This window comes from Saccopteryx leptura, chromosome 4 (genome assembly GCF_036850995.1).
Source record: "Saccopteryx leptura isolate mSacLep1 chromosome 4, mSacLep1_pri_phased_curated, whole genome shotgun sequence".
Taxonomy (NCBI): Eukaryota; Metazoa; Chordata; class Mammalia; order Chiroptera; family Emballonuridae; genus Saccopteryx; species Saccopteryx leptura.
The window spans coordinates 222,478,672-222,505,423 of NC_089506.1; the positions used below are offsets into that span (position 1 = coordinate 222,478,672).

Genomic DNA, 26,752 nt, shown 5'->3' on the forward strand with positions numbered 1-26,752 from the left:
CCCAGGAGAAAGCGCCTGCAATACTTTAAAAAGTTCCCTACAAGTCATTTCATGCTTCGAGGCCTGAGGCTGCCGGGGAAGAAGCCTCTTAAAACAAATACAAAGTTTAGGTGGGGGTGATTTTAATCATGACCTGAGATAAGGAGCGTCCCTATCTGCTGGCTCTGTACTCTGCAGAGCACCTGCTGACTCCAGAAACGCGCCAGGCATCCCTGGGGGGTGGGAGGTCGTAATCGGGGCACCTGTCCCACGTGGGGGACATCAACCTGAGGTCCCAGCTTCCTAGGTCCACCTCTTACTTAGTCTGCAGTCTTGGTTTAGGCTGGGGGGGGGGGGTTCTTCATTTAATTTATTCATCCAGCAACTACTTAGGAAGGACCTGCTATGGGACAGAAACCAAGCTCGTCCATGAGGCTCCAGAACAAACAAGACAGACTTGTCTTCCCGCTCACAGAGTTTATAGGCACTGTCGCTTCATTAGTGACACCTCTGAGGAGTGTTATGCAGTGCGGCATGCCCACCTGGCCCCGGGGGGTCAATGGAAGAAGTGATGACGTGGAGATGGGACTTGAAATGGACAGATTTGCCAAATGCAGTGGGAGAGGGGGGTGTCCCGGGGAGTCCTGAGATGCTGAGAAGGGCCACGCGGGGCGCTGGGCAGAAAGCAGCCGTGCAGAAAGAGCTGAAGGCGAGGCTGAAGTGTGAGGCAAGGGGGGCCCTGAACGCCAGGGTAAGGTTCTGAACTTGATCCTGAGCTCAACGAAAGGTTTTTCAGCCGGTGGATGGCACGTTCCAAGTTCGGATTGAGAAAGTCCCCTCTGGCAGCAAGAACAGGGGGCTCCCTGCAAAGCCTACAGCAGTGGTCCCGGGGAGAGAGCAGAGCAGCTGGTACCAGTGTGTCGGACAAGAGGGGGTGGGGCAGAGAGACATTGTGGAGGGGGGGGGGGGGGATTTGACAGAACTCACTGATGAATCCATGAAGAAGAGGGACGTCTTCAAAGTGGTATCAGGTTTCGGGTTGGGGCCGCTGGGAGGCTGGTGGCGCCTCGTCTCTCTCTCTGTAGGAGGGAACACAGAGTGAAGAGGAGGTCTGTAAGAGAAGATGATTGCAGCCTGATTTCATACCGGCTTGGAGATGCCTGCGGGACATGGGACTGAGTAGGAGGCTGAGGGAGAAGTCTGGAGGTCTCCAGGCAAACAACGCAGAGTTCGAAGGCACTGGAGACAGAGTCGCGGGAATGCCTTTGGATGAATTCACCCAGGAAAAGTGCGCACACCGGGAGCAGGGCAGCCGAGACAGAATCCCCAGGAACATCGTCTGAAAGGGAAGGACCAATGGGAGAGAAGCCAGAGAAGGGGATGGAGGACTGGCTAGAGACACAGGTGGAAAACACACACGTGTGGTGTCACGGAGACCAAGAAGAGTCTTTCAAGAAGCAGGGAGTAGCCAACTATGTTGAACTCTGCTAAGATGTTTGGCAAGAGATAGACTGAAAAAATGTTCACTGGACTTATGATTTATGGACAAGGTCATGATGACCTCGGTTAAAACCATATTTGGAATAGGTTTATAAGAGAAGAAATAAAAACATAAGTGTAACCCTAGCCAGATATACTGCTCGCAAAAAATTAGGCGATATTTCAAAATGAATATAAAGCGATTAAAAAAAAACATTTGATTTTTTTTTATTAAACAAGAACACCAGAAAAGCAAACAAGTCAAAGAAAGTTGTTCAATTATGCAAATGAGATGCAAAACTAACTTTTTTTTTATTGGTGAAAATGCACTGTACAAAAAGGCTGGAAGTACTGGAGTATCTGCACGTTCCCCAATCCCCTAATTTTTGTGAGCAGTAGCTCGGTCAGTTACAGCATACGCTGGAAGCACAGAAGTTGATGGTTCATCCCACGTCCAGGGAACATACAGGAACAGATCGACGTTCCTGTGGCTTTTCTCTCCCTTCCTCTCTAAAATCAATCAATAAAAAAAATTTTAAATGTAAGTGTAGACAACTGATCACGAAATTTGATTTTGAAGAGGGGAAGAGGGATAGCATTCGTGGGAAGGGAAATGGGGAGTCAAGGGATTAGGCTGCAGGATGTTTTAGATGCCTGACATTGGGCCCTGGCAGGTTGGCTCAGCAGAGAGCATCAGCAGGGTGTGTGGAGTCCCCAGTTCGATTCCCAGTCAGGATACAGGGGAGAAGCCATCATCTGCTTTTCCACCCCCCTCCCTCTGCCCCTTCTCTTTCTCTTCCACTCCCTCAGCCAGTGGCTCCATTGGTTTAGAGCATGGCCCCGGGTGCTGAGGATAGCTGATTGGAGTGCATCGACCTCAGGCACTAAAAATAGCTCGGCATTTGATCACTGGCCTATGATGGGGTTGCCCAGTGGATTCCAGGGAATGTGGGAGATTGTGCCTCACTATCTCCCCTCCTCTCACCTTAAAAAAAAGAAAAGAAAGAAAAGCAAAAGAAAACAAATTAGACACAACCCCAGTTTCCTCATCTGTAAGATGAGAATAGATCCTACTGTAAGAGTGGCCTGAGGAATTAAATAGAAGCATATAGATGAAAGCCCTTTCCAATTGTCAAGCATTAAACAGACATAAAAGATTGTGAGTGAGGTTTAAAAACTTATATCCACACATACAGTTCAACCTAAGAAAGAGGAGCAGACACTTCTTAGCTGCTTCACAAACTTTCATTGTTCAGCAGAGAGGGACACACAAACGGTGGGTGCCCACTCCCCAAGCTGGCCACATTGACTCTGATGAACACTCTCCCTCCTCTCCACCACACGTTTTTTTTGTTGTTGTTGTTTTTTTTTGTTTTTTTTTTTTTAGGTTTGTGATGGTTTTCATCTTTACCAGGGTCCACGGTTTGGTCGGCTAGTTCTACCTGTGCATTTTTATAATATATACATGGATGCATTATTACAATTACACACTGGTCTTGGTATCCGTAATCACCAAGATGATAGGGAGGCACTTCTTCTGCGGAAAGGAGGGTTGGATTAAGAAGTTTTGTGGGTTTAAATAGCAAAGGTTGTGGTGATCCCCGCTGCCCCCTCATTAATAAATAGAGGCGATACTGAATGATAAAATATGACCAAGTTCTAATTCTTCCCATTTCTACCTACATTGATACTTTTTTCGGGACACATAATTCTTTAAAAAGTTGTTTTGGGCTTTTTTTTTTTTTTTTGGATGTCGCTGCTAATACTGTACTTACTATGCTAGGTCTCCCCTAGACTCGTAAACCGGAGAACCGCCCCCCAAACGGCCAGGTTGGGCTGGGCAGGGCAGAAGCGGGGGGTCTCCGCTACTCCCCCAGTCCTGCGTGAGTGAGAGAACCCAGACTAGGGTAGCAGTGATGGAGCACAACCCTCCTAGAACGGGTCTAATCCAAGATCCCGAGAGGATCTTAGGACAAACCCAGGGAAGCTCGGGCAGTGGGGAAGGTCCAGTGTCCCGAGAGAGGATGCAGGAGACGAGGGAAACGGCAAACGCCCCATCCTGCAGCGAGCAGCCATCGGAGAAGGCGGGGCCCCGGCTGCCTGACTCCTAGGCGGCCGGCTGAGGGGGCGGGGCCAGAGCGGGAGGGCGGGGCCAGAGTAAGGACACGTGGGAGGGGCGGGCCCAAAGTGGGAGGGGCCGGGCCAGAGTAAGGACACGTGGGAGGGGCGGGCCCAAAGTGGGAGGGGCCGGGACAGAGTAAGGACACGTGGGAGGGGCGGGCCCAAAGTGGGAGGGGCCGGGCCAGAGTAAGGACACGTGGGAGAGAGGGCGGGTCCGGGTCCAGGGGTTGTAGCAACCAAGGCGTGGGCTCAAAGAAAGGAGGACCCAGAGCAGGGAAGAATCTGGGGACCACCCAGGACTGGACAGGGGTGGGGAGAAGGCCTAAGGCTCCAGGACCTTATCGGTAACCAGGCAGGGCCAGAGGGAGAAAATGGACCAGACCCAGAGGACGCGCAGGGGAGTGCCTGCACCCAGGGAGGGGGCGCGACAGGGCCCAGGCACCGGACAAGGGGCTGGCCCGAGGCCGGAGCGGGAAGGAGAGCCCAGGCCCCGGAACCGCCTCGGACGGAGCCCACGGTCAGACGAGGACGGGCGGCTGCAGGCCTAGGAAGTGCAGAACCAGGGCGAGCAGGCCGAGGAGCAGCAGCAGCCCGAGCAGCAGCCGGAGGAGCGTCCGCGCCGTGGAGCCGCGGGGCTGCCCGGCGCTCGTGGACTGCACGTATTGCTCCACCACGTCTGCAAAGTTGAACTTGTCAGGCGCGTAGCCAAGCTGGGCGCGGGCCTTGGCGATCTGGAAGGTGTGCGTCACCACCACGCTGTGCACCTGCGGCGAGAGGCGGGGCAGCTGAGGGCGGGGCAGCAGCCACCGCCCTGGGGGTGGGGGGCAATTGAAAAGGACTTGGGTGGATGGATGCTTGGTCTGGCTCCCGCGCAAAGCCTTTGTTTGGGAGGACCTCCTTTCTCTCCTTTCCATTGTCCTCAAGGACGCCGCCTTCAGGATGCCTTCTCTGCATCTCCCCACGCTGCTGCTAAACTCAGTATCCCCCAAAGCAAAGCCCCACCCCACCTCTGCACTCCCCTTCCCTGGCCTAGCCCAGTGTTGTGACGCAGGAGGCCCTTGATCCTTCGTGGCCTGGTGTTAGTAGCCATCCGGAAAAATGCCTTCAGGAAACGTTCTTGGCTACTTGGTCCTCAGTCTCAGACTAAGTCTGGCCCTGGGAGGTAGCCCAGGGCGCAGGCTTCAGCTCTCACTCAGCGTCCCCGAAAGAGGAATTCAGGGATGCACAGGTGACGATTCTCCAGGGTCTGAGCGGTGTTTCTCTGCTGCCAGATGGCCGGGAGCCCACTCAGGGCAGGCAGGCAGCAGCGATCCGTTTCAGAACGCACATACTCTGTCCTGGACCTGAGCTAAAATCTCATTGACTCGTCTGAGGTGGTACTGTGGTCCGACCCAGAGGCGGATTAAGGTCGGCTGAGGCCCCGGGCACAGAAGAAAATATTGGTTCCCTTACATTAGAAAAAAAAGTGTCAAGTTGGGGTTTTGCGGGGTCCTTCAGGAGTCAGTCGGGGCCCAGGGCTTGCGCCCGGTACCCCCGCCTCCTCTGAACATATTTTAAAATTTAAGACTGGGGAGATCAAGCGACTTGCCCAGGGTCACACGGGCAGCCAGATTTCAGTTCAGACTTCGCTGTGCTATATGGTGGGACTTGGGAGGGTGCCCGCGCACCCATGTGGACCCTGCAGAAGCTTGATTCTCCCACGCCTGAAACAGCCACCAGGTCAAGCCCCGGGTCCTGGATGCTTGTAGGAGGAAAAAGGGAGAGAAATGAGTTCTCGTTCCTTTATGCCTCAGCTAGTAAGTTCAGGGCTTTGGCGGGGGCGTACAGCAGTGAACCAGATAAACAGGGTTCCAGGACACAGGATTCTCCGATCTCAGGCTTAGATGTCACTTCCTCTGCGAAGCCTGCCTAATTTCCTCGGACCTGCCTTAGGTGCCCCTGTGTGCCCCAAAGTTCTTCCAGACTTCCCCGCATAGAGTCCTCATCGCCGTTAAATTGCCTGGTTACCCTGGTTACTGGGCTCTCTTCTCCTTTGGACCGTGAGCTCCTTGGAGTAAGGGGCTGTCTTGCCTCTCCACTGCTGGCCACAGAGCCACTGGCTGGACAGTCCAATAGCACATGTTCAATGAATGAAAGGCCATCAAGTCCAACTAGAGGGCCGGGTTGGTGGGTCCTAGACTGACCAGCAGAGGGCGCCGGAGCCAAATTGCCCAGAATCGCCCCCCCCCCAAGGGGGGATCCTTGGCCCCTGAGCTGCCCACAAAGGAAAAAGGAGAGGGAGGGGAGCCAGGTCCCTGCCCCAGTTCAGCAGCATCTAGGCAGCTACGTTACATGAGTGTGACTCCTGACTCATTCCACCAGCGAGCGGTTGAGCTTGGACTCTTTCAGGTCTGTCTCTCAGCTCTGCTACTTGAGTGATCACAGGCAGAGGTGATTTCACAGAGTGTCTCTTTTCCTTCCCGGCGAGTAAGTGGCGATGATCATACATGTCATGCATCGCAGACCTCGAGAGTTTAGGCGCTGATTCAATTAGATGAGCACAGAGACACACAACCTGACATCGCGTGGCCACTCAGGAGAGGGTCACGAGGGTCACGATTCTCTTTCCGCTGCTAGTGTGATGAGTCAGAGGAGGAACAGTAAGGAACGGCTCATTTCTGTGGCCCAGTCTCCGTTTCCCCAGTTAAGAGAGCACCCAGCATGGAGTGTGAAGTCAATTCCACGATGGTGTGACCTTGGACAAGTCACTACCTATATTATTATTATTACTGATTTTTCAACAGAGAGAAAAAGAGGGGCAAGAAGTGGGAAGCATCAACTTGTAGATGTTGTTTCCTGTATGTGCCTTGACCAGGGAAGCCCAGGATTTCAAGCCAGTGATCTCAATGTTCCAGGTCAACAGGTTATCCACTGCACCACCACAGGTCAGTCCTCAGTTTCTTAGAAAATGAGATCAACCTGACCTGTGGTGGCGCAGTGGATAAAGCGTCAACTTGGAACGCTGAGGTCACCGGTTCGAAACCCCGGCTTACCTGGTCAAGGCACATACAGGAAGCAATCATGAGTTGATGTTTCCTGCTCCTCCCCTTTCTCTCTCTCTCTCTCAAATAAATAATTAAAAAGAAAAAAGGGAATGAGATGGTAATCATAATTATTTTTGCCCTTCCTCACTTACCAGGGTATCAGAGGAAATCGAATGAGAGGGTAGACTGGAAGGGTTTTGCCAGTAATGCTAAACACCTATAAAGTGGACCATCTGCAATAAAACATCCTCTCTTTTAAACTGTATTTTGCAAATAGAAACTACATCACCACCTGAAATCAGTCTTCTCTGCAGAGCTGGAACTTAGTGTTGACTTATTACTCGGTTAGGTGGTGAATCTTGAACCACAAGGCTGTGCGTGCATGTGTGTGCGTGTGCGTGTGTGCGTGTGTGCGTGTGCGTGCGTGCATGTTGGGAGTTGGCAGACTCGGTGGGAAGTGTTGGCATTCCAAATCAATACATGTCAGGGAACCTGTTTTTCTGGAGCGTCCAGCGTGGCTGGGAAGATGAGCTGGATGGGATGGCAGTGCCAGGGCGGGGCCTGCAGCCGGCCGGTTTCGGATGGAGAGGGCACGGCCTAAGCAAGAGCCCAGTGGCTGGATGGTTAGGAAGGAGACAGCACCAGATCTGGGCCCACGTGGCAGGTTCTGAGACCACAGACAAGCATCCCCGATGGTGTCAAAGGGGTGAGGGGGGGTGGCCGTGGGGTCTGGGGGAGGAGCAGAAAGGCAAGTGAGGGCCCCGCCCCCCGGAGGGTTCGCAGGGGCGGCCCCCGCAGCGGCCCCGCTTACCTCGCTCCGGGTCAGCAGCGGCGGGACGCTGCAGACCGGCCTCAGCGCCAGGTGCAGGTGCTCAATCACCGTGGCTGTGTGGGGAGAGACGGGCCCATGACCGCGGTGCCTGGCTCTGTGCACACTCCGGGGGAGGGGGACCCTTGGGGACATGTCAGTCTAGGAAGCACTCTTTGCTCTGCTTGGGGGAGTCTTCAACATTTTTTGTCCTTGGGTTCATTTCGATCAGCAGTGCTCGGCACACGCCGGGGGCCTTGTTGAGCTGAGGACGTTGTGTTCACGTTTTAAGGACTCCCCATTCACAGGCACCTCAGAGCAATGTCTGCCTAGCACACGTCTGTTCCCACACACCCTCTGCAGCAGGAGAGGAAGAACCCCAGGGTCGTGGCTCTCCACGAGGCCCACACTCTGGATCACTTCAGAAAAAAAAAATGCTGATGCTTCCCCTGTCCCCTCCCTCCCTGCTGATGCTAATGTCCTTGTTCTGGGGCGTGGCTGAGGCAGTTTTCTATTTTAAAAGCTCCCAGGTGGTTCTGATCTGATGATGCTGCCAGGTTAAGAAACTGGGGGGTTACCGTGAGCTCCCCAGGGACTGGGAATCTCTCTACGGCCCTCTAAACCTGCCGGAGCCCGAGGCCAGCCTGTTCTCCACGGTGGTCACAGAGCGTCCCTCACTGTGGCCTTGCTGTGCTAGAGAAGCCCCCCCCCTTCCGTGTGTGCTCTGGTGCACACCCCTGCTTTAAGACAGGCACCCTGGGGCACTCGACATACAACAGGTCCTGTTGAGGTTTTTCCAGGAGCACAGCTGTTTGTGATTTGGTGGCCACCTGTTCCCCTCCGGGCTGAGCACGTCATGCCTGACACCTGCTCTGCATTCCAGCCGGAGGGAGGCCAGCAGAGGGGGCCTGGGGTGTGTGTGTGTGTGTGTGTGTGTGTGTGTGTGTGTGTGTGTCAAAAACCACCTTCAGGGTGATGAGGAGAATCTAGGGAGAAAGCATGTTCAGAAGCAGCTTTAACTTCAGGGTGACCTTGGGAGGACAGGACGTCCCCAGAGCTCCCTCTCCTCCTAGCCGGCCAGACCTTCCAGCAATGGGCTGCGTGCTGGGCTGTAGAGACAGCCGGCCAGGTGTGAATTCTGCCTCTTCTCCATCTCTCTCTGGCGCTGTGGAGGCAGGTCGCTAACCTGTCAGAGCCTCAGTTACCTCACCTTTACAATGGGCCTAACACGACCCACCTTGCCAAGGGGCATCGGGTTTCAACACGACCAGGACCAGGGAGAGGGCCAGGCCAGTGCCCAATCAGGCTGGGAGCACCTGGACCCCGAGCAGGACGGCTTCCTGAGTCTTTGGGCCTTCTGTGACTCCCTCCCCTCCACCTTGTCCCGGCCCTGGTTTTGAAATGTGGCCATGCCTGTTCCCCTGGCACCTTACCTGGAGGGCTTGTAGCACACGTTACTCTTCTCCTTACCTGTCAGGTAAACCCAGGGCGTCGGCACCTGGATCCAGGGCTGGCTGTACCCCAGCTTCTCAAACTGCAAGGAGACACGGCCCCAGGTGGAAACGGCCCTTCAGGGGCGTGCGTGGAAAGGCCACACGTTTCCTTTACCCTGGGGCCCGTGGAGGCGCCTTCTGGCCCTTCGCCCGCCCACGCGGCAGCCTCTGGCCCTTCGCCGCCCACGCGGCAGCCAGCCCCGAGCCTGTGCCAGCCTTGAAACTAAATCCACACCCTGACCTGGAAAACTCAAGTGGGAGCTGAACGCACGAGGAGGGGGGAGGTGAACGCGGGCTCGTTCACGTCGTTCTGTTTTTATTTCCACCTGCCTGCAACCAAAGACAGTCCCAGGCCCTCGCGTAGAATCTTGACTTTTCTGAAATTGCTCTTAAAGGGGATGAAACAGCCCAGGCGCAGAGGGTGGCAGAGGAAAACGGGCGGGCACAGCCCGGGCCAAGGTCTTGGCTTGTATCAAACCATCCGCATGCCAAGGACAGACAAGGATGGGGAGAAACGGGGGTCCTCTGCCTCCACCGGGGGGGGGGGAACATAACATGGTACACCCAGTTTGGGAAAGGTCTAGCCATTCCTCGGAAGGTTAAAGACGGAGAGACCACAGGACCCAGCAATTCCACCCCGACAGCTTCAATGGAGATAGAGGAAAAATGAATACAAGTGTCCACACAAAAATGTATACATGCATGTTCATAGCAGCATGATTCACGACAGCCCCCAAAATGGACCCCCCCCCCAAAAAAAATGCTGTCAACCGATGAATAGATACAATGTGTAAGATGCACAGCGTGGGGTATTTTCTGGCTCAAAAACATAATGGATACTGATATGATCCACGTTTCAACACAGAAAAACGTGGAAGGAAGAGGCTGCACTAAATAAAAGCCAGTCACAGAAGGTTCCATACTGTCCAATTCCATTTATCTGAAATGTCCAGAACAGGCACATAATTCTATAGAGACAGAAAGCAGATCAGTGGTGGCCTTGGGCTCAGGGCGAGTTGGGGTAGGGGGAAGTGACCAACTACTACTAAAGGATACTGTTTCAGGGGCGGGCTCCTTTTTTTTTTGTGTGTGTATTTTTCTGAAGCTGGAAACGGGGAGAGACAGTCAGACAGACTCCCGCATGTGCCCGACTGGGATCCACCCGGCACGCCCACCAGGGGGCGACGCTCTGCCCACCAGGGGGCGATGCTCTGCCCCTCCGGGGCGTCTCTCTAGCACCTGGGGCAGAGGCCAAGGAGCCATCCCCAGCGCCCGGGCCATCTTTGCTCCAATGGAGCCTTGGCTGCGGGAGGGGAAGAGAGAGACAGAGAGGAAGGAAGGGAGGGAGTGGAGAAGCAAATGGGCGCTTCTCCTATGTGCCCTGGCCGGGAATCGAACCCGGGTCCCCCGCACGCCAGGCCGACGCTCTACCACTGAGCTAACCGGCCAGGGCCGGGCGGGCTCCTTTTTGAGGGGCTGATGAAATGTTCTAAAACGTATCAGGGAGATGGCTGCACGACTCCGTACCAAACACGACGGAACTGTACACTTTAAATAAGCGAACGGTGTGGCATGTGAGTTCTAGCCCCATCCGTCTGTCAGCAGGTGCCCTGCCAGGGCCTGAATGCCCCCAGGGACGTGCTGTCCAGCATCTGGTTTCTGTCGCCCCTTCCAGAGAGGCCCGGCCTGAGGAGGGGTCTGTGGGCTGCCGGGAGAGGCAGCCGGCATTCTGGGGGAGAACCGCCACACAGGACACCTCCCTGCGCGCTGCGGGGCCAGCGTCTGCTGACCTTTCAGACAGCCTCAAGCAAACGTGCACAGAGCGGGTGAGCAGTCAACGCAAATCTGGAGGACAAGGTCCCCCCCCCCACACACACACACACAAAGGGACGGCCACAGCCCAGCCCAGCCCAGGCAGGTCCCACGTCACCCAGGGGGACACTGTTTCCAGAACTGGTTCTGAATGTGGAGTCTCATTGTTTAGATCAGGGGTCTCAAACTCACGGCCCGCCGAACAATTTTGTGCGGCCCGCAGACTAATCCACGAAGTTCAAAATATTTTGGATAAAATTAAGTAAGCCTAGGGGCCTACTTGTATTTTTCATTTCTCTAGCATCCTAGCTAGATATTAGCTTAGTGAACAGCAGTTGTGATGCGAACTACAGTTTCTGGTCGTTTTGTGACACTGAGTAAACTGCATGTACGATTGTGCTTGTTGTACTGATTTTTTTTTTTTGTTTTCAACTGCAGTGAGAAAAGTGTTGCGTAACAGTTGCCTTTTGTAGACCTAGTGCGGCCCGCCGAACGGCTGTGATCTTGCTCTGCGGCCCACATGCTGAGTTGAGTTTGAGACCCCTGGTTTAGACCTAGGGAAGGATGGCAGGGGGAGAAGGTGACGGGGGATCCCCGAATTCTCACTCCAGGTGGGCGTGCGCGGGGCACCCAGGCACCTACCAGCGGGGCCATCCACTCGAAGAGGTTGACGCTCTCCCCGTCGTTGATGTAGTACGCCTGCCCACTCTGAGGGGACGCCAGGAAAGGGAGACAGTCAGGCACCGGCCCGCCACCGCCTGACTCGACCTTTCAGAGGGCTGCCCAGCACCTGCCCACTCGCTCTCCTCCCCAGTTCTCCCGAGCAGCCACTGAGGAGTCCAGGCCCCCCGGCTCCAGCGCTGGGCACAGCCCTGGGCCATTTCCCTGCCCGTTCTGGAGCTGACTAGAGTCACTTAACCTCTCTCTACCGCGGTTTCTCCATCTGAGAAACGGAGGGATTCCTCACGGGGACACTGGGGCTGTCACAAAGATGAAAGGCTTAGCCTTGGGGACCATTATTCTGAGATGGGCACCACCCACACCCCAGGGTCACCTCCAGGAACTCATGACACTCTATCAAGACCCCTCCGCTACACCCCTACACTTTCCCCCCTGCAAGCTACCCAGGGCTGACAGTCCCACCAGGCACCTTGGGTTGAGGGGTGAGCCAGGAATCCCCGGGGGAGGAGGGAGGGGCACCTGCCTGCAGCCCGTGGCGGGGTCGGGGTGTGGGGGGGGGGAGCGCTGCAGGAGACTCACCGCCACGTAGCCCTTGGCCGCGGTGAGGGCCTCCGCCGCCAGCACGTGCGCCTGCACCAGGTTGTGCACGTGCACCCAGTTCATCCGCGTCCTGCGGTCCCCGAATCGGAACATGAACAGCCGCTTCTTGATGTGGCTCTGGGGGAGCGAGAGGGGCAGTCAACACAGGCTCAAGCCTTGGGGGGCTTTCGGTGTCCTCTCTGCGCTGGCTGACCGGTCCTACACTTCCAGCGCCAGGCCGGAGCCCTCTGCCGCAGCCCCGCGGACCAGGGCGGCGCCTTCCCGGCAGCTCCCCCGGGCGTGTCCAGCAGACGATGCACACTGGACCCGGCCCGGAGCTAGCGCCTGGTCTTGACTGTCCACCCTCTCCCTCCCTCCCTTCCTTCTCAGCGGACAGGACTCCAGGCTCTGGCCACAGCCCCCAGGGAGGCCACCTGGCTTTCTCCCCTCTGCTCGGGACGCAGCTTCTCTCTCAGCACAAACCCTCGCCTGCCAGGCTCTGAGCCAGGCACCTCCGGGAAACGAGCTGGCAGGTGCCCACCTCGGGGCTTTGGACTTGCTGTTCCCTCTGCCTAGGGGGGCCCTTCCTCCAGATCCCGTGGGACACATTCTCTCACTTCCTCAAACGGATGCTCAGACGTCAGTCTCTCTTCGAGGACGCTCCCAACTGCCAGCCCTCCCAGCTCCCTCAAGCTTTAACAGCTTTCCTTCTTCTCCAGAACATCTGGTAGCTTCATTTATCGCGTTTATTCTCCATCTCCTCGTGTGAGAATATAAACTCCCCAAGGGTGGGAACGGTGGTCTGTTCTGTTCACTCATCAGTCCCCAAACCTAGAACTCCAATCTTTCTCAGGTCCAGGTTGGGGCTCAAGCTGACCCCTCTGTCTGGACCACCTTCTCTCTACCACCCCATTTCCTTGGTTGGTTCTTTCTTCTCTTTCCAAACTGTTCAGGCATCACTTCCTCCAGGAAGTCCTCCTGGACTTTCTCTCTCTGCTCTGCTCCCCATCTTCTTGTTCTTCTTCCCTCTATACAGCCCTTACCACCCTGGGACCGTGGCCTCAGTCGCCCTGACCAGGCTGTGAGAAGTCTGAGGACAGGGCCTACCAGAGCCCACTTGTACCCAACTTTCTCTGGAGAGAAGGTTTTTTTTTTTGTTTTGTTTTTTTGCATGAAGACCCTTGTGCTGCTGGCATGAGATGACCATCTGGCTCCAGGGAGCCGCCGTCTGAGTGGGGACAACAGGCTCCCTCTGTCTCTTTGGAGCCATAGCTGTCTCTGCCCACTCACGCCCAGACACGACGGGCATACACTGAGAGCTGTTCCTGGTGGGCCTGGTGGGGCCTGGGCACCTTCCAGAACGGAGGGCCCAGGCCAGGAACCCTGCCCCCGAGACTGATGCCGTGAGCACCAGCGGGAGGACTCCCATCCGTGAGAACAAGAGCCAGCCCCTCGTGGGCGCCTCAGACCCAGGGCTGGAACGACATACCGCCACGCGAGGCAGGTGCCTCTGCTCTTCTGGGCCGTAGATCCCTGGGGGCCGGAGGACACACGTCCGCAGAGTGCCTCCTCCTAGGACACAGGGAAGGGCGGTTAGGGGGAGGGGTGGACCAGCAGGGAGCGCATCCAGATGGCTGTCCACATCTCCTGGTTCTGACCCGGACAGGTTCGCAGGGAAGACCTGGGCCCTTGAGGTTTCCTTATTTAATTAATTATGCTCTCAGTCGATTAGTTAGTCATTCAACAAACGCTACTGAGAGGTCTCCGTCTCTCCCCCCGCCCCCTGCACTGGGCCTCGGCATGGACGCTGCGGAGAATCCAGGGATGACCGGGAATAGCTCCTGCGTTCCTGATTCTCACAAGCTAGAGCCAGCCAGCGGGTAAGGCCTGGATGCAGACGTGTGACAGACACACACTGTCTCTTCCGTTCCCCGCTGCGCCCGTTTACAGACGCACACCGACCCGCGCTCCCTCGTGCCAGCAGCGGAAGTGCTGTCCTCTCCCCGGCCATCGGTTAGATAAGGGCTACGACGGCCCTCAGGGAGGCCCCGTCACGGGCCTGGCGCTCTGGGAAACTGCAGCTTTTCTTCCTCAAAGCAACCCTCCAAACCCAGGCTCAGGGGAGCGGTGGGATCCGTCCGAGGGCACCCGGCTCAGCCCGGTGGGGCCGAGAGGGAGGACCGAGGCCCAGGCTCTTTCTGCTCACGCCCCTGCCACGTGGTGACACGACACTAACAAAGTGGCCCTGTCTTCCAGCTTCCTCAGCCTCGGTCTCCTCACCTGGAAAATGGGTGCTTTGTTGGTGGTGGTAGCAGCTATACTTGCTAGACAAGCCATGGGGAAAAAAAAGGATAAGACTCGAGCCATCAGCACAAGAGCCTGTCCCCCTAACTCTCGCTCTCTGTGCCAGCAGGGGCCCCCAGACCCAGACAGAGATTCCCAAGTTCTCTGGGGGCCAGGGTGGTGAACATGTTTCTCCTGGAAAAGTCTGGGGGGTATCGTCGGAAGGGCTGCCACAAATATGTCTTTCAATGTCTTTTTTTGGTGACAGAGGCAGAAAGAGAGAGACAGACAGGGAAGGAGAGGAAGAAAGGGGAGGAGAGAGATGAGAAGTACCAATTCTTCATTGTAGCTCCTTAGATCGTTTCTCATATGTGCCTTGACGGGGGGGGGGGGGGGGGGAGCGGGGGGGGGGGGCTCCAGCAGAGCCAGTGACCCTTTGCTCAAGCCAGTGACCTTGGGGATCACATTGATGATCCCACGCTCAAGCCTGAGACCCGCACTTAAGCTGGTGAGCCCGCACTCAAGCCGGCGACCTCGGGGTTTCGAACCTGGGTCCACTGCGTCCCAGTCCGATGCCCTATCCACTGCGCCACCACTTGGTCAGGCTCTGTCACGTCTTAAGAAAGCCTATAAAATTTTCAGTTTACTCCCACACTCCATTTGTGTTTAAGATTTAAAATGTTTTAAGTGACTTGTTTGTAAATTATTTGACTGTCTGTCTCAACTCCTTAAATGAGATGTGAGCCTCCTGGACCATGTGGGGAGCCTCAGGTGGCTGTACCCCGAGTTTAGGAAGCCCAGTGTAAGACCATCTTTTAGGGGCCCCCTCCCCCTCTGCGTGAGGTCTGGGAGGACCGTCAGTCTACATGTGCCACTGTCCTCTGAGGTGGTAGCCACGGGACCCAAGTTGGGCCCATGACACGTCCTCACCTAGGACCGTGACTCCAGCGTCACTGACTCCAGGACCTAAACTCCTAAAAGTAGGTTCACCCAGGGGACCGACCACCAGTGCCTGCTACCCCACAGGTCCTTGGGCTGCCTCAACCCTGTCCTTTGTAAGCCCTGGTGGTCATTTTTCTAGAAATATATTTTCCAGAAGCTACCCCACATGCTTCCAATGGAAACCCCCCTCCCTCCATAAATTAACCAGGACCTGTGTCTCTAGGTCAGAGCCAAACACCCTGACTGTTTCTCTGTCCACACCCTCCCTTAACAAATGCGGCCCAGGATAGTGGATTAGTGGTAGCCCCCAAAAAGATATGTCCACGTCCCGTGGCCCTGGCCACTTAGCTCAGTTGGTTAAAGCCTCATCCTGAAACAACAAGGTTGCGGGTTCGATCCCCAATCAGGGCACACACGGAAAGCAACCAGTCAATGCACAACTAAGTGAAACAAGAAATGAAGGCTCTGTCTCCCTAAACTCAATTTAAAAAGCGGGGGGGAGGAGATGATTCTCCCCTCAAGCCATTGGAGGGACTAACACTCTTTTTTCTTTTTTTTTTTTTGTATTTTTCTGAAGCTGGAAACGGGGAGAGACAGTCAGACAGACTCCCGCATGCGCCCAACCGGGATCCACCCGGCACACCCACCAGGGGCGATGCTCCACCCACCAGGGGCGATGCTCCGCCCACCAGGGGGCGATGCTCTGCCGCGACCAGAGCCACTCCAGCGCCTGGGGCAGAGGCCAAGGAGCCATCCCCAGCGCCCGGGCCATCTTTGCTCCAATGGAGCCTTGGCTGCGGGAGGGGAAGAGAGAGACAGAGAGGAAGGAGGGGGGAGTGGAGAAGCAAATGGGCGCTTCTCCTGTGTACCCTGGCCGGGAATCGAACCCGGGTCCCCCGCACACCAGGCCGACGCTCTACCGCTGAGCCAACCGGCCAAGGTCGGGACTAACACTCTTATTTCAGGTCCCTGGCTGTGGTCTGTGAGGACGCTGAGAGCAGAACTTTCAGCTGTTCTAAGCGACTCAGTGTGTGGTCATTTCTTCTGGCGGTCCCAGGATAATAATGGACCCCAGAGGCAGGAGGACACAGCCAGGTTCGCGCTGAGAAGGTGGGGTCTGCCCATGTCAGGACTCTGCCTCGGGGACCCGGGCCCCCCATGCCCGGTTAGAGTCCCCGGGGATGAGCACGGGTAGTAAAGACCGAAATCACCCAGGGTGACAGGGGCTAAGCTCCTGGAAGGCAGGTATCAGGTGAGCTTTCTTGTAAACAGCACGGCAGCTCATTTTAAACCCTGGGTCACCTGGGCACGGAGCCGGGAGGTTGGGTTGCAGTGACATCGGCCGGCGGGGCGCTGGGCAATCAGTCACGTCACAGAGGGGCCGGGCCCAGGGTATCCATGACTCTCCCGATACCATGGAAAGCCGGGGATGCTCGTATAAATAATTCTTGGCCAGAGGATTAGGTGTCTGGACTGCAGGCTGCTGGTCCGGCAGGGGAAACCCCAGGTGGAAAAGAGAATTCAACTCTCTGGGGTCAAACCTCTGGGGAAGCATGGCTGGAAGTTCCTGATAGCCCCAGGAGAGGCGGGCAGGATTGTAGGGGAGAGGGCTCACTCCCAGACACCCACTTAGCTGTAGCGACCGTATATATAGCACAATGGTGAGTCCCCAGGCTCTGATGTCAGACCCCTGGGGTGGAGGACGGGTTCAAATCCCATCTCGGCCATGTCATGGCTGTAGGACCTCGCAGGAAGCCCATGAACCTCTCCGCCTCAGTTTCCCTCCCTGTACATTTCAGGGGTTTCTAATTGCAAGCAATCCCTCACTTTCCAAATCCAGCTGGCCCTGAGTTTTTAGGTAGTAAGGGTAACCAAGTGTTCTGATTTTTCTTTTTTAGTTTATGAATTTTGGAGAGCAAATAGCGATAACTTGGATACTAAGGCATTTATATAAATCTGTTTGGTTCCTGAGTTTGGAAAGCAAGAGAGACCGAAGGTTCTTACCTGATTAGGGAGGCTGTGAAAAGTGATTAAGACTTTTTGCCTATAAAATTAGCATTTCACATAGGGAGGACCTGGCATGTAGTAAGTATTTGATAAACACATACTTTCCATATTCTTTTTTTTTTTTTTTTAAGTGAGAGGAGGGGAGATAGACTATTGTATACAGCCTGCCTGGGATCCACCCAGCACCCTCCATCTGGGGCTGACGCTCTGCTCACCTGGGGCCATGCTTGCAACCCAGCTATTTTTAGCACCTGAGGGGGAGACTCTCTGAGCCATGCCTTCAGGAGGGGAAGAAAGAGAGAAGCAAGAGGGGAAGTGTGGAGAAGCAGATGGTCACTTCTCCCATGTGCCCTGATAAGGAATTGAACCTGGGACTTCCATATGCCACGTAGATGCTCTATCCACTCAACCAACCAGCCAGGGCCCCATATTCTATTTTTTAACAGTGCCCATCATTATTTTATCCTCATACAAGCTCTTTGAGGTAGATTCCACTACTTTTTTGTGTGTGTGTGTGAGAGAGTAACAGACAGACAGGAACAGACAGACAGGAAGGGAGAGAGATGAGAAGCATCAACTCAGAGTTGTGGCACCTCAGTTGTTCATTGATTGCTTTCTTATATGTGCCTTGACTGTGACCCCTTGCTCAAGCCAGCGACCTTGGGCTCAAACTGATGAGCCCATGTTCAGGCGACCGTGGGGTTTTGAACCCAGGTCCTCAGCATCCCAGGCCCACGCTCTATCCACTGTGCTACCGCCTGGCCAGGCCCATCCACACTTCCTTCGAGATGAGAATACAGGCAGGGAGAGGATAAATGCATTGCCAAGACGGGTCGCTAGGAGGCGGTGGAGCTTGGATTTGAACTCGGTTCCGTCTGCGGCGTCTGTGGGTGCGTGGGCTCTGTTGAACTGCCCCCTGTCTGTGTTCTGTCACCGCCTCTCCAGAGCCAGGGAAGGCGACTCCGTGAGGCACAAGGCCAGTGTTTCTGGGCGTTGTGGACGGTTCTGCTGTGGGCCCATCCCTGCACCTGAATGCCACACCTCACTCCATATTCATACCGTGTGCACTTTTATCTAAAGAGGGTCCTTCCACGGGGTCAGCTCTGACCCGGCCTCTTCCCCACCAGACCACGAGCAACGTGAGGGCAGAGATGGAGCCTGAGGTTTCTTCCCGGCTGTCCCCCTGGTGGGGGTGCTCAGACCTGCTGAGTGACCAATGAATGACCAAGGTCCCGGGGGCCAGTGTCTTTCAGAAGGAAGGCTGACCCCAGAAACATGCCAACTCAAAGTGAGAACCACACAGTATCTTTCGGGGGAGACAACGGGGGGGAGGGGACACACGCATTTGCCGTGAGCAAGGTCCCCACGACACTCACCCGGGAGGGGCGTCCCATTGGCCATGAGGGTCAGCTGGTCGGCGATGGCCTTGGTTCGGGAGTAGTGGTCCATGTGCTGCCGGAGGATGGGGAGGAGAGAGCCGCCAGAGGGGGGGTCAGCGGCACTGCCCGCCAGGCCTGCCAAGCCCAGCCTGCCGACCCCGTGGCTTCAGACCGCAGCAGGGTTGGATTCTGGGGACTCTCGGTGGGAAAAGGGGCCCCTCTTCTCCCTCCAAGCAGAAGCCACAAGAAACGCCCGGGGAGAAGGCCTGACCGCGTTCAGAGCCATGACACAACCAAAGTCTCCTTGACTCAGGGAGGCTCCTGCCAGCCCCAGCCCCAGCCCCGGGTACCCGCTGGGGGGCACTCATGCTGGATCCTGTCGCTGGGACCTTTACACGCAGCCCTCGAGGGTTCACACGGCGGTTCTGTGTTCACCCTCCAGTCCCTGCTCTCGGCAAACCTCACCGGGTTGCTGCCACGCCCCAGAGAAGAGGGAGAGGCTCTGTCTGAATAAAAGCGACTTGCTCAGGGTCAGAGACAAGTAGAGAGCGGCTTGGCTGGTTCAAGGCCAGGTCGGCCTCATTTCAAAATTCCTGTTGGCAGGGCCAGCTAGAGCGGAAGAGGGCTGTGCCCCCCCCCCAGGCTGGGGAACCCCTTCTTCCTGGATCTCATCCTGAGTTGTGGATCGATGGGCTCCGCCTCGCCCTTCCCTGTGGGCTGCGGGGCCCCTGGCTCGCTGCCAGCGGCCCTGCCCACCTCTCCCGGAAGCCCCGTACCTTTTCCAGTGGGAAATACGGCACCGAGTCCTCATCGCCCTGGTCGATGGGCTTCCCGCCGAAAGCGACGTTGACGGTGCTTGTGTAGACGAGCCTTGGAACCCGCTGGCGGACACACACTGTGGCGACAGGCGCACAGAGTCACACGTGCGCGCGCACGCGCACACACACACACACACACACACACACACACGCACACACACGGCCAACGTGTGCAGGCCATTGGCTGAGGAGGTGCTGGCCCCTGAGGCCCTCCCAGAATGGATAGCTGCTCAGGAGGGAAGGGACATCCTTCCCTCGACTTGGGACGTGGGTCTCGTTCCTCCCCTGTGGGCCCCTGGGTGCCAGGACAGCTCCTTCCTCTTCTCAGTGTGGCTGTGGGGCCCTGAGCTCCCTTGCCAGGGACGGGTTAGAAGAAAGTCTCACTCAGAAGGGGACACAGAAGAAAACACACTCTAGCGTCAGAGAGAAAAGTGAGAGAGCCACAGGCATGCCCAGAGAGCCTCCGAGGGGGAGCTGCGTTGGCACTGCAGTGACTTTCCCGACCCCTCAGCCCTGGGTGCCAGCTCAGCTCCCCGCGTCCCCAACACGCCGAGCCACAAGGACCCACCCCACACCGAGGCCTGGGCAGGTCTGCGGCACAGAAAGGATGAGCCACCCACAGACCCTGCGCTGGGGACAGGTGGAGGTGGGGTGGGAGGGGGGTGGGGGGTGGGGGAGAGGGGCTGCAGAGCCCGGGCAGGCGGAGGTGGGGTGGGAGGGGCTGCAGAGTGGGCGTGGCGGGGGTGAGGCGGGGGGGGGGGGGGTTGCAGAGTGGGCGTGGCCGGGGTGACGCGGGGGTGGGGGTGGGGGGAGGAGAAGCAGAAAGCACGCGGCCGGCCACACGCAGAGCTGAGTGCCTACCGTCGATCACCAGTTTGGTGCCACCAACATTTATAGACTCAATCTGCTCTTTTTGAAGCTATAAGACAAGATGGGGTGGACAAGTCACAGAGCTGCTCCCGGCCTGGTCGCTGAGGCCGTGAGGGCAGGGACGGCAGAGTGTCCAGCTCAGAGGCAGGGCACCCAAGAGGCCCAAGGGCAGAGCGGGAGCCCCCGGCTGCAGGGCCCAGCTCTGCTGCCCCCTCCCTGGACGATCCAGGAGGCTCTGTCCCCCCCCGCCCACACTCCATCTCCGTCTGGCCTTCAGTGCCTTCGTCTGTAAAGGGGAGTGCAGACCCCCCTCGTATGGTCGGCAGGAGGAAGTTAGCCCGTGGGAGGGCGTGGAGCAGTGCTTGGCACGGGAAAGGGACTCCCAGTGTGTGGGGCTGTTTCCTCGCTCTGGAAGTCTGTTTCCTTATCTGTGTGATGGACCCAGCGATGGCCACGCCCAGCGAGGGGGCTGGGTGGGAAGTGTACACACAGCTGGTCTTCAGTGAGACCTGCCTGCGTGTCAGGCTGTTCGTCCTTACAACCACCCTAGGCGCTGGGCTCTACCTTGACTTTCAAACGGATTCATCCTGGTTGCGGTTGTCTTTGCTTAACAGGCGATTCACTCACAAGGTTAAAAATCATTCAAGCAGGCCCTGGCTGGCTGGCTCAGTGGTACAGCGTTGCCCGGCATGTGGAAGGCCTGGGTTCGATTCCCGGCCAGGGCACACAGGGGAACTGCTTCTCTACTCCTCCTCCCCCTTCCCCTTTTCTCTCTCTCTCTCACTCTCTCTCTCTCTTTCTCTCCCACAGCCATGGCTCAAATGATTCGAGCAAGTTGGCCCCGAGTGCTGAGGATGGCTCCATGGCCTTGCCTCAGGCGCTAAACTAGCTCGGTTGCCAAGCAACGGAGCAGTGGCCCCAGATGGGCAGAGCATGCCCCAGTAGGGGGCTTGCCGGGTGGATCCTGGTCAGGGTGCACGTGGGAGTCTGTCTTTGCCTCCCAGACTGTCACCTCTCAATGAAAAAAACACCACCACTCAAACAGTCAAAAGGGTTTACCGTGAAAAGGAAAGGGACACCCCCACACCCCTGATTCCGTCTCTCCTTGCCCTCCCCAGAGGTAACCACTGTCTCCAGATTCACGTATTTCTAGAGTTAGTCTATACTAGGTAATCTTGGCACATACAAGTGTGAGTGTATAAAACTGACCCTAGCTTTTTTTTTTTTTTTCATTTTTCCGAAGCTGGAAACGGGGAGGCAGTCATAGACTCCCGCATGCGCCCGACCGGGATCCACCCGGCATGCCCACCAGGGGGCGATGCTCTGCCCCTCTGGGGCGTCACTCTGTTGCATCCAGAGCCATTCTAGCGCCTGAGGCAGAGGCCACAGAGCCATCCTCAGCGCCCGGGCCATCTCTGCTCCAATGGAGCCTCCGCTGCGGGAGGGGAAGAGAGAGACAGAGAGGAAGGAGAGGGGGAAGGGTGGAGAAGCAGATGGGTGCCTCTCCTGTGTGCCCTGACTGGGAATCGAACCCGGGACTTCTGCACGCCAGGCTGACGCTCTACCGCTGAGCCAACCAGCCAGGGCCGACCTAGCTTTTTTGTTTGTTTGTTTGAACAAACAAGAGAATTGCCAGCACTGTGTCTGCACCTGGTTAACTGTTCAGCATCAGCACATGTCCTGTGTTACCTCATTGTCTCAAGTGTCATGGTGTGGATATATCACAATTGATATCAATAGTCCCCCCCAATGATGGGCATTTCGGTTAAATCCCTTTTGTTTTTCAACCAAAACCTCAGTGCGCGGATGCACCAGTAAGCATCATTTCCGAGTAGGAGTGTATGAGCATGTTTTGATAGATGCAGCGGATGGACGTGCCAGTCACGTCCTCGCTCTCCGGGGGCAGGGACTCAGAGCGGTTGTGGTGACTGGCCCCGGGTCACACACAGCTAGGAAGTGGCAGAATGGGTATTTGATCCCGCGGATGCGAAAGGCAGGCCGCGTGCAGCCCACACCCTCCCCGGGGTGGGTGGAGAGCATCCGTGGACGCACGGGCCCAGTGGAGCGACAGGGTGGGCTGAGCCAGGGTCTGACCCCAGCCTGTGGGGCTCCAGCGACTGCAGGTGAGGGGCTCACCTTCTCGGCACCTGACATGCCGTGGGAGGCCACGTGGAAGACACAGTCCACCCCTTCGAAGGCCCGGAGCAGGGCTTCCTCATCTCGGACGTCGGCCTGAAACAGAGGAGGAAGAGACAGAGGAGGGGATTGGAAGCCAAGGTGGACGCCAGCTGTGCCCCTTGCCTGGTCCCAGAACCGGTCCCCTGACCTCCGCCCGGGTCGAGCATCCGTGGGGCCAGGAAGGCTGTGGGGCTGGCCATTTACCATCCCACCGGATGTCACCGCCATCATTGGCCCCATTTATTTTATTTTATTTTTTTATTATTTTATTTTATTTTATTTATTCACTTTAGAGAGGGGAGAGAGGAAGAGAGAGACAGGAGAGAGAGAGACAGAGGGGAGGAGCTGGAAGCATCAACTCCCATATGTGCCTTGACCAGGCAAGCCCAGGGTTTTGAACCGGCGACCTCAGCATTTCCAGGTCGATGCTTTATCCACTGCACCACCACAGGTCAGGCATCGGCCCCGTTTATCAAGCTACATGGCAGGGGCCGTGCTCAGTGTTCCCCGCCTGCCGTCTCATCAAGCCCCCAGGAGACCCCTGAGGCAAAGACGGCGGTGTCCCCCTCTCTATGGACGAGGACACGAGGCTCAGAGACAGGGAGCCTGTGGCCATGCGGCCCCCCTGGGACAGACGGGGGCTGGGGTTGGGGCTAAGCAGCCTGTGCTCTGCTTCAGCAGTTTCACAGCAGCCCCCGGTCCCAGCCCGGGCCCCCCACCGGGCCCCTGACTGCCTCACTGCACCTGGATGAACTCAGCACAGCAGCCCCCGTTCCCAGCCCGGGCCCCCCACCGGGCCCCTGACTTCCTCACTGCACCTGGATGAACTCAGCACAGCAGCCCCCAGTCCCAGCCCGGGCCCCCCACCGGGCCCCTGACTGCCTCACTGCACCTGGATGAACTCGGTGCCTGGGCACAGCTCCCACTGGGGTCTGCGGAGGTCAAGCAGGACGACGGAAGAGCCCCTCTTGGCCAGGCTGGAGCCCAGGCTGAAGCCCAGGTAGCCCCCACCTCCAGTGACCAGAACCTTCTGCCTCGGGCCCCGCACGGGCGTGGCTTCAGTCTTCTGCTGCGGTGCTGGTGATGCTGTTGTCACCGGCTCGCTGGGTTTGGGACCAGCCCCAGACCCACGTCTGAGCCCAGGCTCTACCCTTGGTCCGGGTAACGAAGCAGCTTCTGGCCCCGGCCCCGGACCTGAAGCAGCACCAGGTCCCGGTCCAGTCCCCGAAGCAGCACCAGGTCCCGGTCCAGTCCCCGAAGCAGCACCAGCCTTCGGCCCAGGTCCAGTCCCCGAAGCAGCACCAGGTCCCGGTCCAGTCCCCGAAGCAGCACCAGGTCCCGGTCCAGTCCCTGAAGCAGCACCAGGCTTCAGCCCAGGTCCAGAAGCAGCACTGGGCCCCAGAGCAGCACCAGGTCCCGGTCCAGTCCCCAAAGCAGCACCAGGTCCCGGTCCAGTCCCCGAAGCAGCACCAGGTTCCGGTCCAGTCCCCGAAGCAGCACCAGGTCCCGGTCCAGTCCCCGAAGCAGCACCAGGTCCCGGTCCAGTTCCCGAAGCAGCACTGGGCCCCAGAGCAGCACCAGGTCCCGGTCCAGTCCCTGAAGCAGCACCAGGCTTCAGCCCAGGTCCAGAAGCAGCACTGGGCCCCAGAGCAACACCAGGTCCCGGTCCAGTCCCCGAAGCAGCACCAGGCTTCGGCCCAGGTCCAGAAGCAGCAGCAGGTCCCGGCCCAGTTCCAGAAGCAGCACCAGGCCCCAGAGCAGTACTAGGTTTTGGCCCAGGTCCCGAAGCAGCACCAGGCCCCAGAGTAGCACCAGGTCCTGGCCCAGGTCCAGAAGCAGCACCAGGCCCCAAAGCAGTACTAGGCTTTGGCCCAGGTCCCGAAGCAGCACCTGGTCCCGGCCCAGGTCCAGGAACCACACCAGGCCCCAGAGCAGCCCCAGGCCCTGGCTTAGGTGCAGACATAGCCCCAGGCCCGGGCCCGGGCCCTGACTCAGACTTCAGGTCGGAGGCCCCTCCCCAGGTCTGGCAGACGGGACAGCTCTTCCCCGTCTCTCCTGCAGCTCTGCTGGCCTCGGGGGAGGAGCCTGCCGGGCTGGGCTTCATCTCCTACTGAGCCATGAGGACCCAGGGCCTGTCTCCCTATAGGGACAAAGAGAAGAACGCATGCTCTAGAGCTGTCCCTCAAGTCCCACGGGTTCTCAAGACTCCTAGGGGCTAACGGAACTCTCCTGGTGGGAGTTAGAGACCCCGGGGGTTCGCAGAGAACCTGTCCCTGGTGGCTGTTGCCTCACTCGGAGAGAACCAGGGACAAGGCAGTCAGGCCTTGGGTTCTCCCGCTGGGGACACTGAGGCCCACAGTCACACTGCACAGCGGCGATTTACACGGAGTATTCGTGATGTCGGTACCAGTTCCACGCAGCACCAGAGGAAGACAGATCCAATCGCATCAGGGGGAACCTTACCAGATCCTGGGGCAGGGGTGACTGCCTTCTGCCTGGAGAGATACCGAGGGCTTCCTGGAGGAGGGGGCGGGGGGCGGAATTCACATGGGATCCAGAAGGGCCCTGGAAACTGGCACATGCTTCCAGATGCTGCGCCCACCCGCTTCCTGACGACTGTTGCCTCTGGTCCTCCCAGGTCCCCTTACAGAGCAAGGTCCCAAGGATAAAACCGTGCCCTGGGCAAGACTTACAAGGTCTGCCCAAGCCCGCCACAGCCTTCAGGGTTAGATCTGTGGACCTCGGGGGGCCAGCACTGAGGAGTGTTCTCCGCACTCCGGACTTAAAGTAAGCTAGGCTGTCTGTCACGGTCACCACCATCGTCCCACCTCCCGCTGCACCTGAGGAGAGGCCAGGTGGTCAGACACCATCATCAGCATCATCATCATCAATAACCGCAGGAACCATGTACCGTGGGCCCACTGTGTGCCAGGCCCGGTGGATACAGAGACAGGTACGTCTCTGCCCCAGGTGGCATGCAGTGGGTGTAAGAAAGAGCAGGTGTGACTGTGTGACAGTTGCTGGTGGTTGGTGGCTGTGGAGCAGGGACTGTGACAGCCGTAGGGACTGGGTCTTTTCCTTTTCTCTGTCACTGGCCTCTTCTCCAAAGCTCTGAAGGAAGGATAAAACCGTGCCCTTGGCAGGCCCTGAAACTCACGGGTGTAACAGGGGCAGACACCCACCTGGGCGTCATCACCAGGGATGAGTCTGATGCCCCCAGAGGGAGGAGAGTGGATGCAGCCCCAGCCAGACCCAGGGGACTCGGTTCCTGGGAAGGTCTGTGGGCCGGACCAGCGCCGTCTTTCTGTCTGATGGGGATGATTTTAGCAACAAAGGCTGGGACTGTCTGCCTTGGGTGCCAAGATCCTTAAAACCTGATGGCTACCTCGGTGTCCACAGCTGTAAGGGCACCCAGATAACCTGGCCTCTCCATGAACCTCGCAGGGTGATCGTGGAGGACCGATGGCCATGCCCTCGGTGAACCAGGGAACAGAGCCTCCGCGAAGGCCCTGTGGGGTGGTAACCCCTGCGCGGAGAACCGGCCTTCAGTGCAGCCGTGGAGGGGGAGAGGCCGCTCGGGGCCCCTCTGGGAGCGAGAGCTGCGGCCGCGTTTAGTTCTCGGGGCGGTCTGGGGGGAGGTTACTGTTCGCAGCGTCCGGAGACGGGCACTGAGGCCCAGGCACCTTCCCAGACTTTGACGGAGTCACAGTAAATGGTGACTGCAAAGCAGGGTTTGGAGAGAGGGGGTCGATCCGGGTGTGTCGACCTCCCGGGGCAGGAGCGGCGCTCCCACAGCGAGGCTGCACCGGTGCCTGCAGCCCAAGCGAGTCCCTCCACCCCTGCCTGCCCCGGCCCCGCGCCCCGCGCTCACCTGCCCCGCGCCCCGCGCTCACCTGCCCCGGCCCCGCGCTCGCCTGCCCCGGCCCCGCGCCCCGCGCTCACCTGCCCCGGCCCCGCGCTCACCTGCCCCGGCCCCGCGCTCACCTGCCCCGTCCCAGGCTCACCTGCCCCGGCTCCGCGCTCACCTGCCCCGGCCCCGCGCTCACCTGCCCCGGCCCCGCGCTCACCTGCCCCGTCCCAGGCTCACCTGCCCCGGCTCCGCGCTCACCTGCCCCGGCCCCGCGCTCACCTGCCCCGGCCCCGCGCTCACCTGCCCCGGCCCCGCGCTCACCTGCCCCGGCCCCGCGCTCTCCTGTCCCGGCCCCGCGCTCACCTGCCCCGTCCCAGGCTCACCTGCCCCGGCCCCGCGCTCACCTGCCCCGTCCCAGGCTCACCTGCCCCGGCCCCGCGCTCACCTGCC

General features: G+C 58.0%; 1 protein-coding gene across 1 annotated transcript; it reads right to left on the minus strand.

Moving 5' to 3' along the window:
• Positions 1-3,822: 3,822 nt before the first annotated feature.
• SDR42E2 (short chain dehydrogenase/reductase family 42E, member 2) lies at positions 3,823-24,932 on the minus strand. The gene is made up of 12 exons (XM_066382044.1): positions 24,916-24,932; positions 23,345-24,592; positions 22,411-22,506; positions 20,266-20,323; positions 19,363-19,481; positions 18,584-18,659; positions 13,465-13,547; positions 11,976-12,113; positions 11,358-11,423; positions 8,881-8,944; positions 7,414-7,487; positions 3,823-4,343 (listed from the first exon to the last, which is right to left on the minus strand). The coding sequence occupies exons 2-12, from the start codon at positions 24,554-24,556 to the stop codon at positions 4,098-4,100; spliced, it is 2,232 nt and encodes a 743-aa protein (XP_066238141.1). The 5' UTR covers positions 24,557-24,592; positions 24,916-24,932; the 3' UTR covers positions 3,823-4,097.
• Between the last annotated feature and the right edge of the window lie 1,820 nt (positions 24,933-26,752).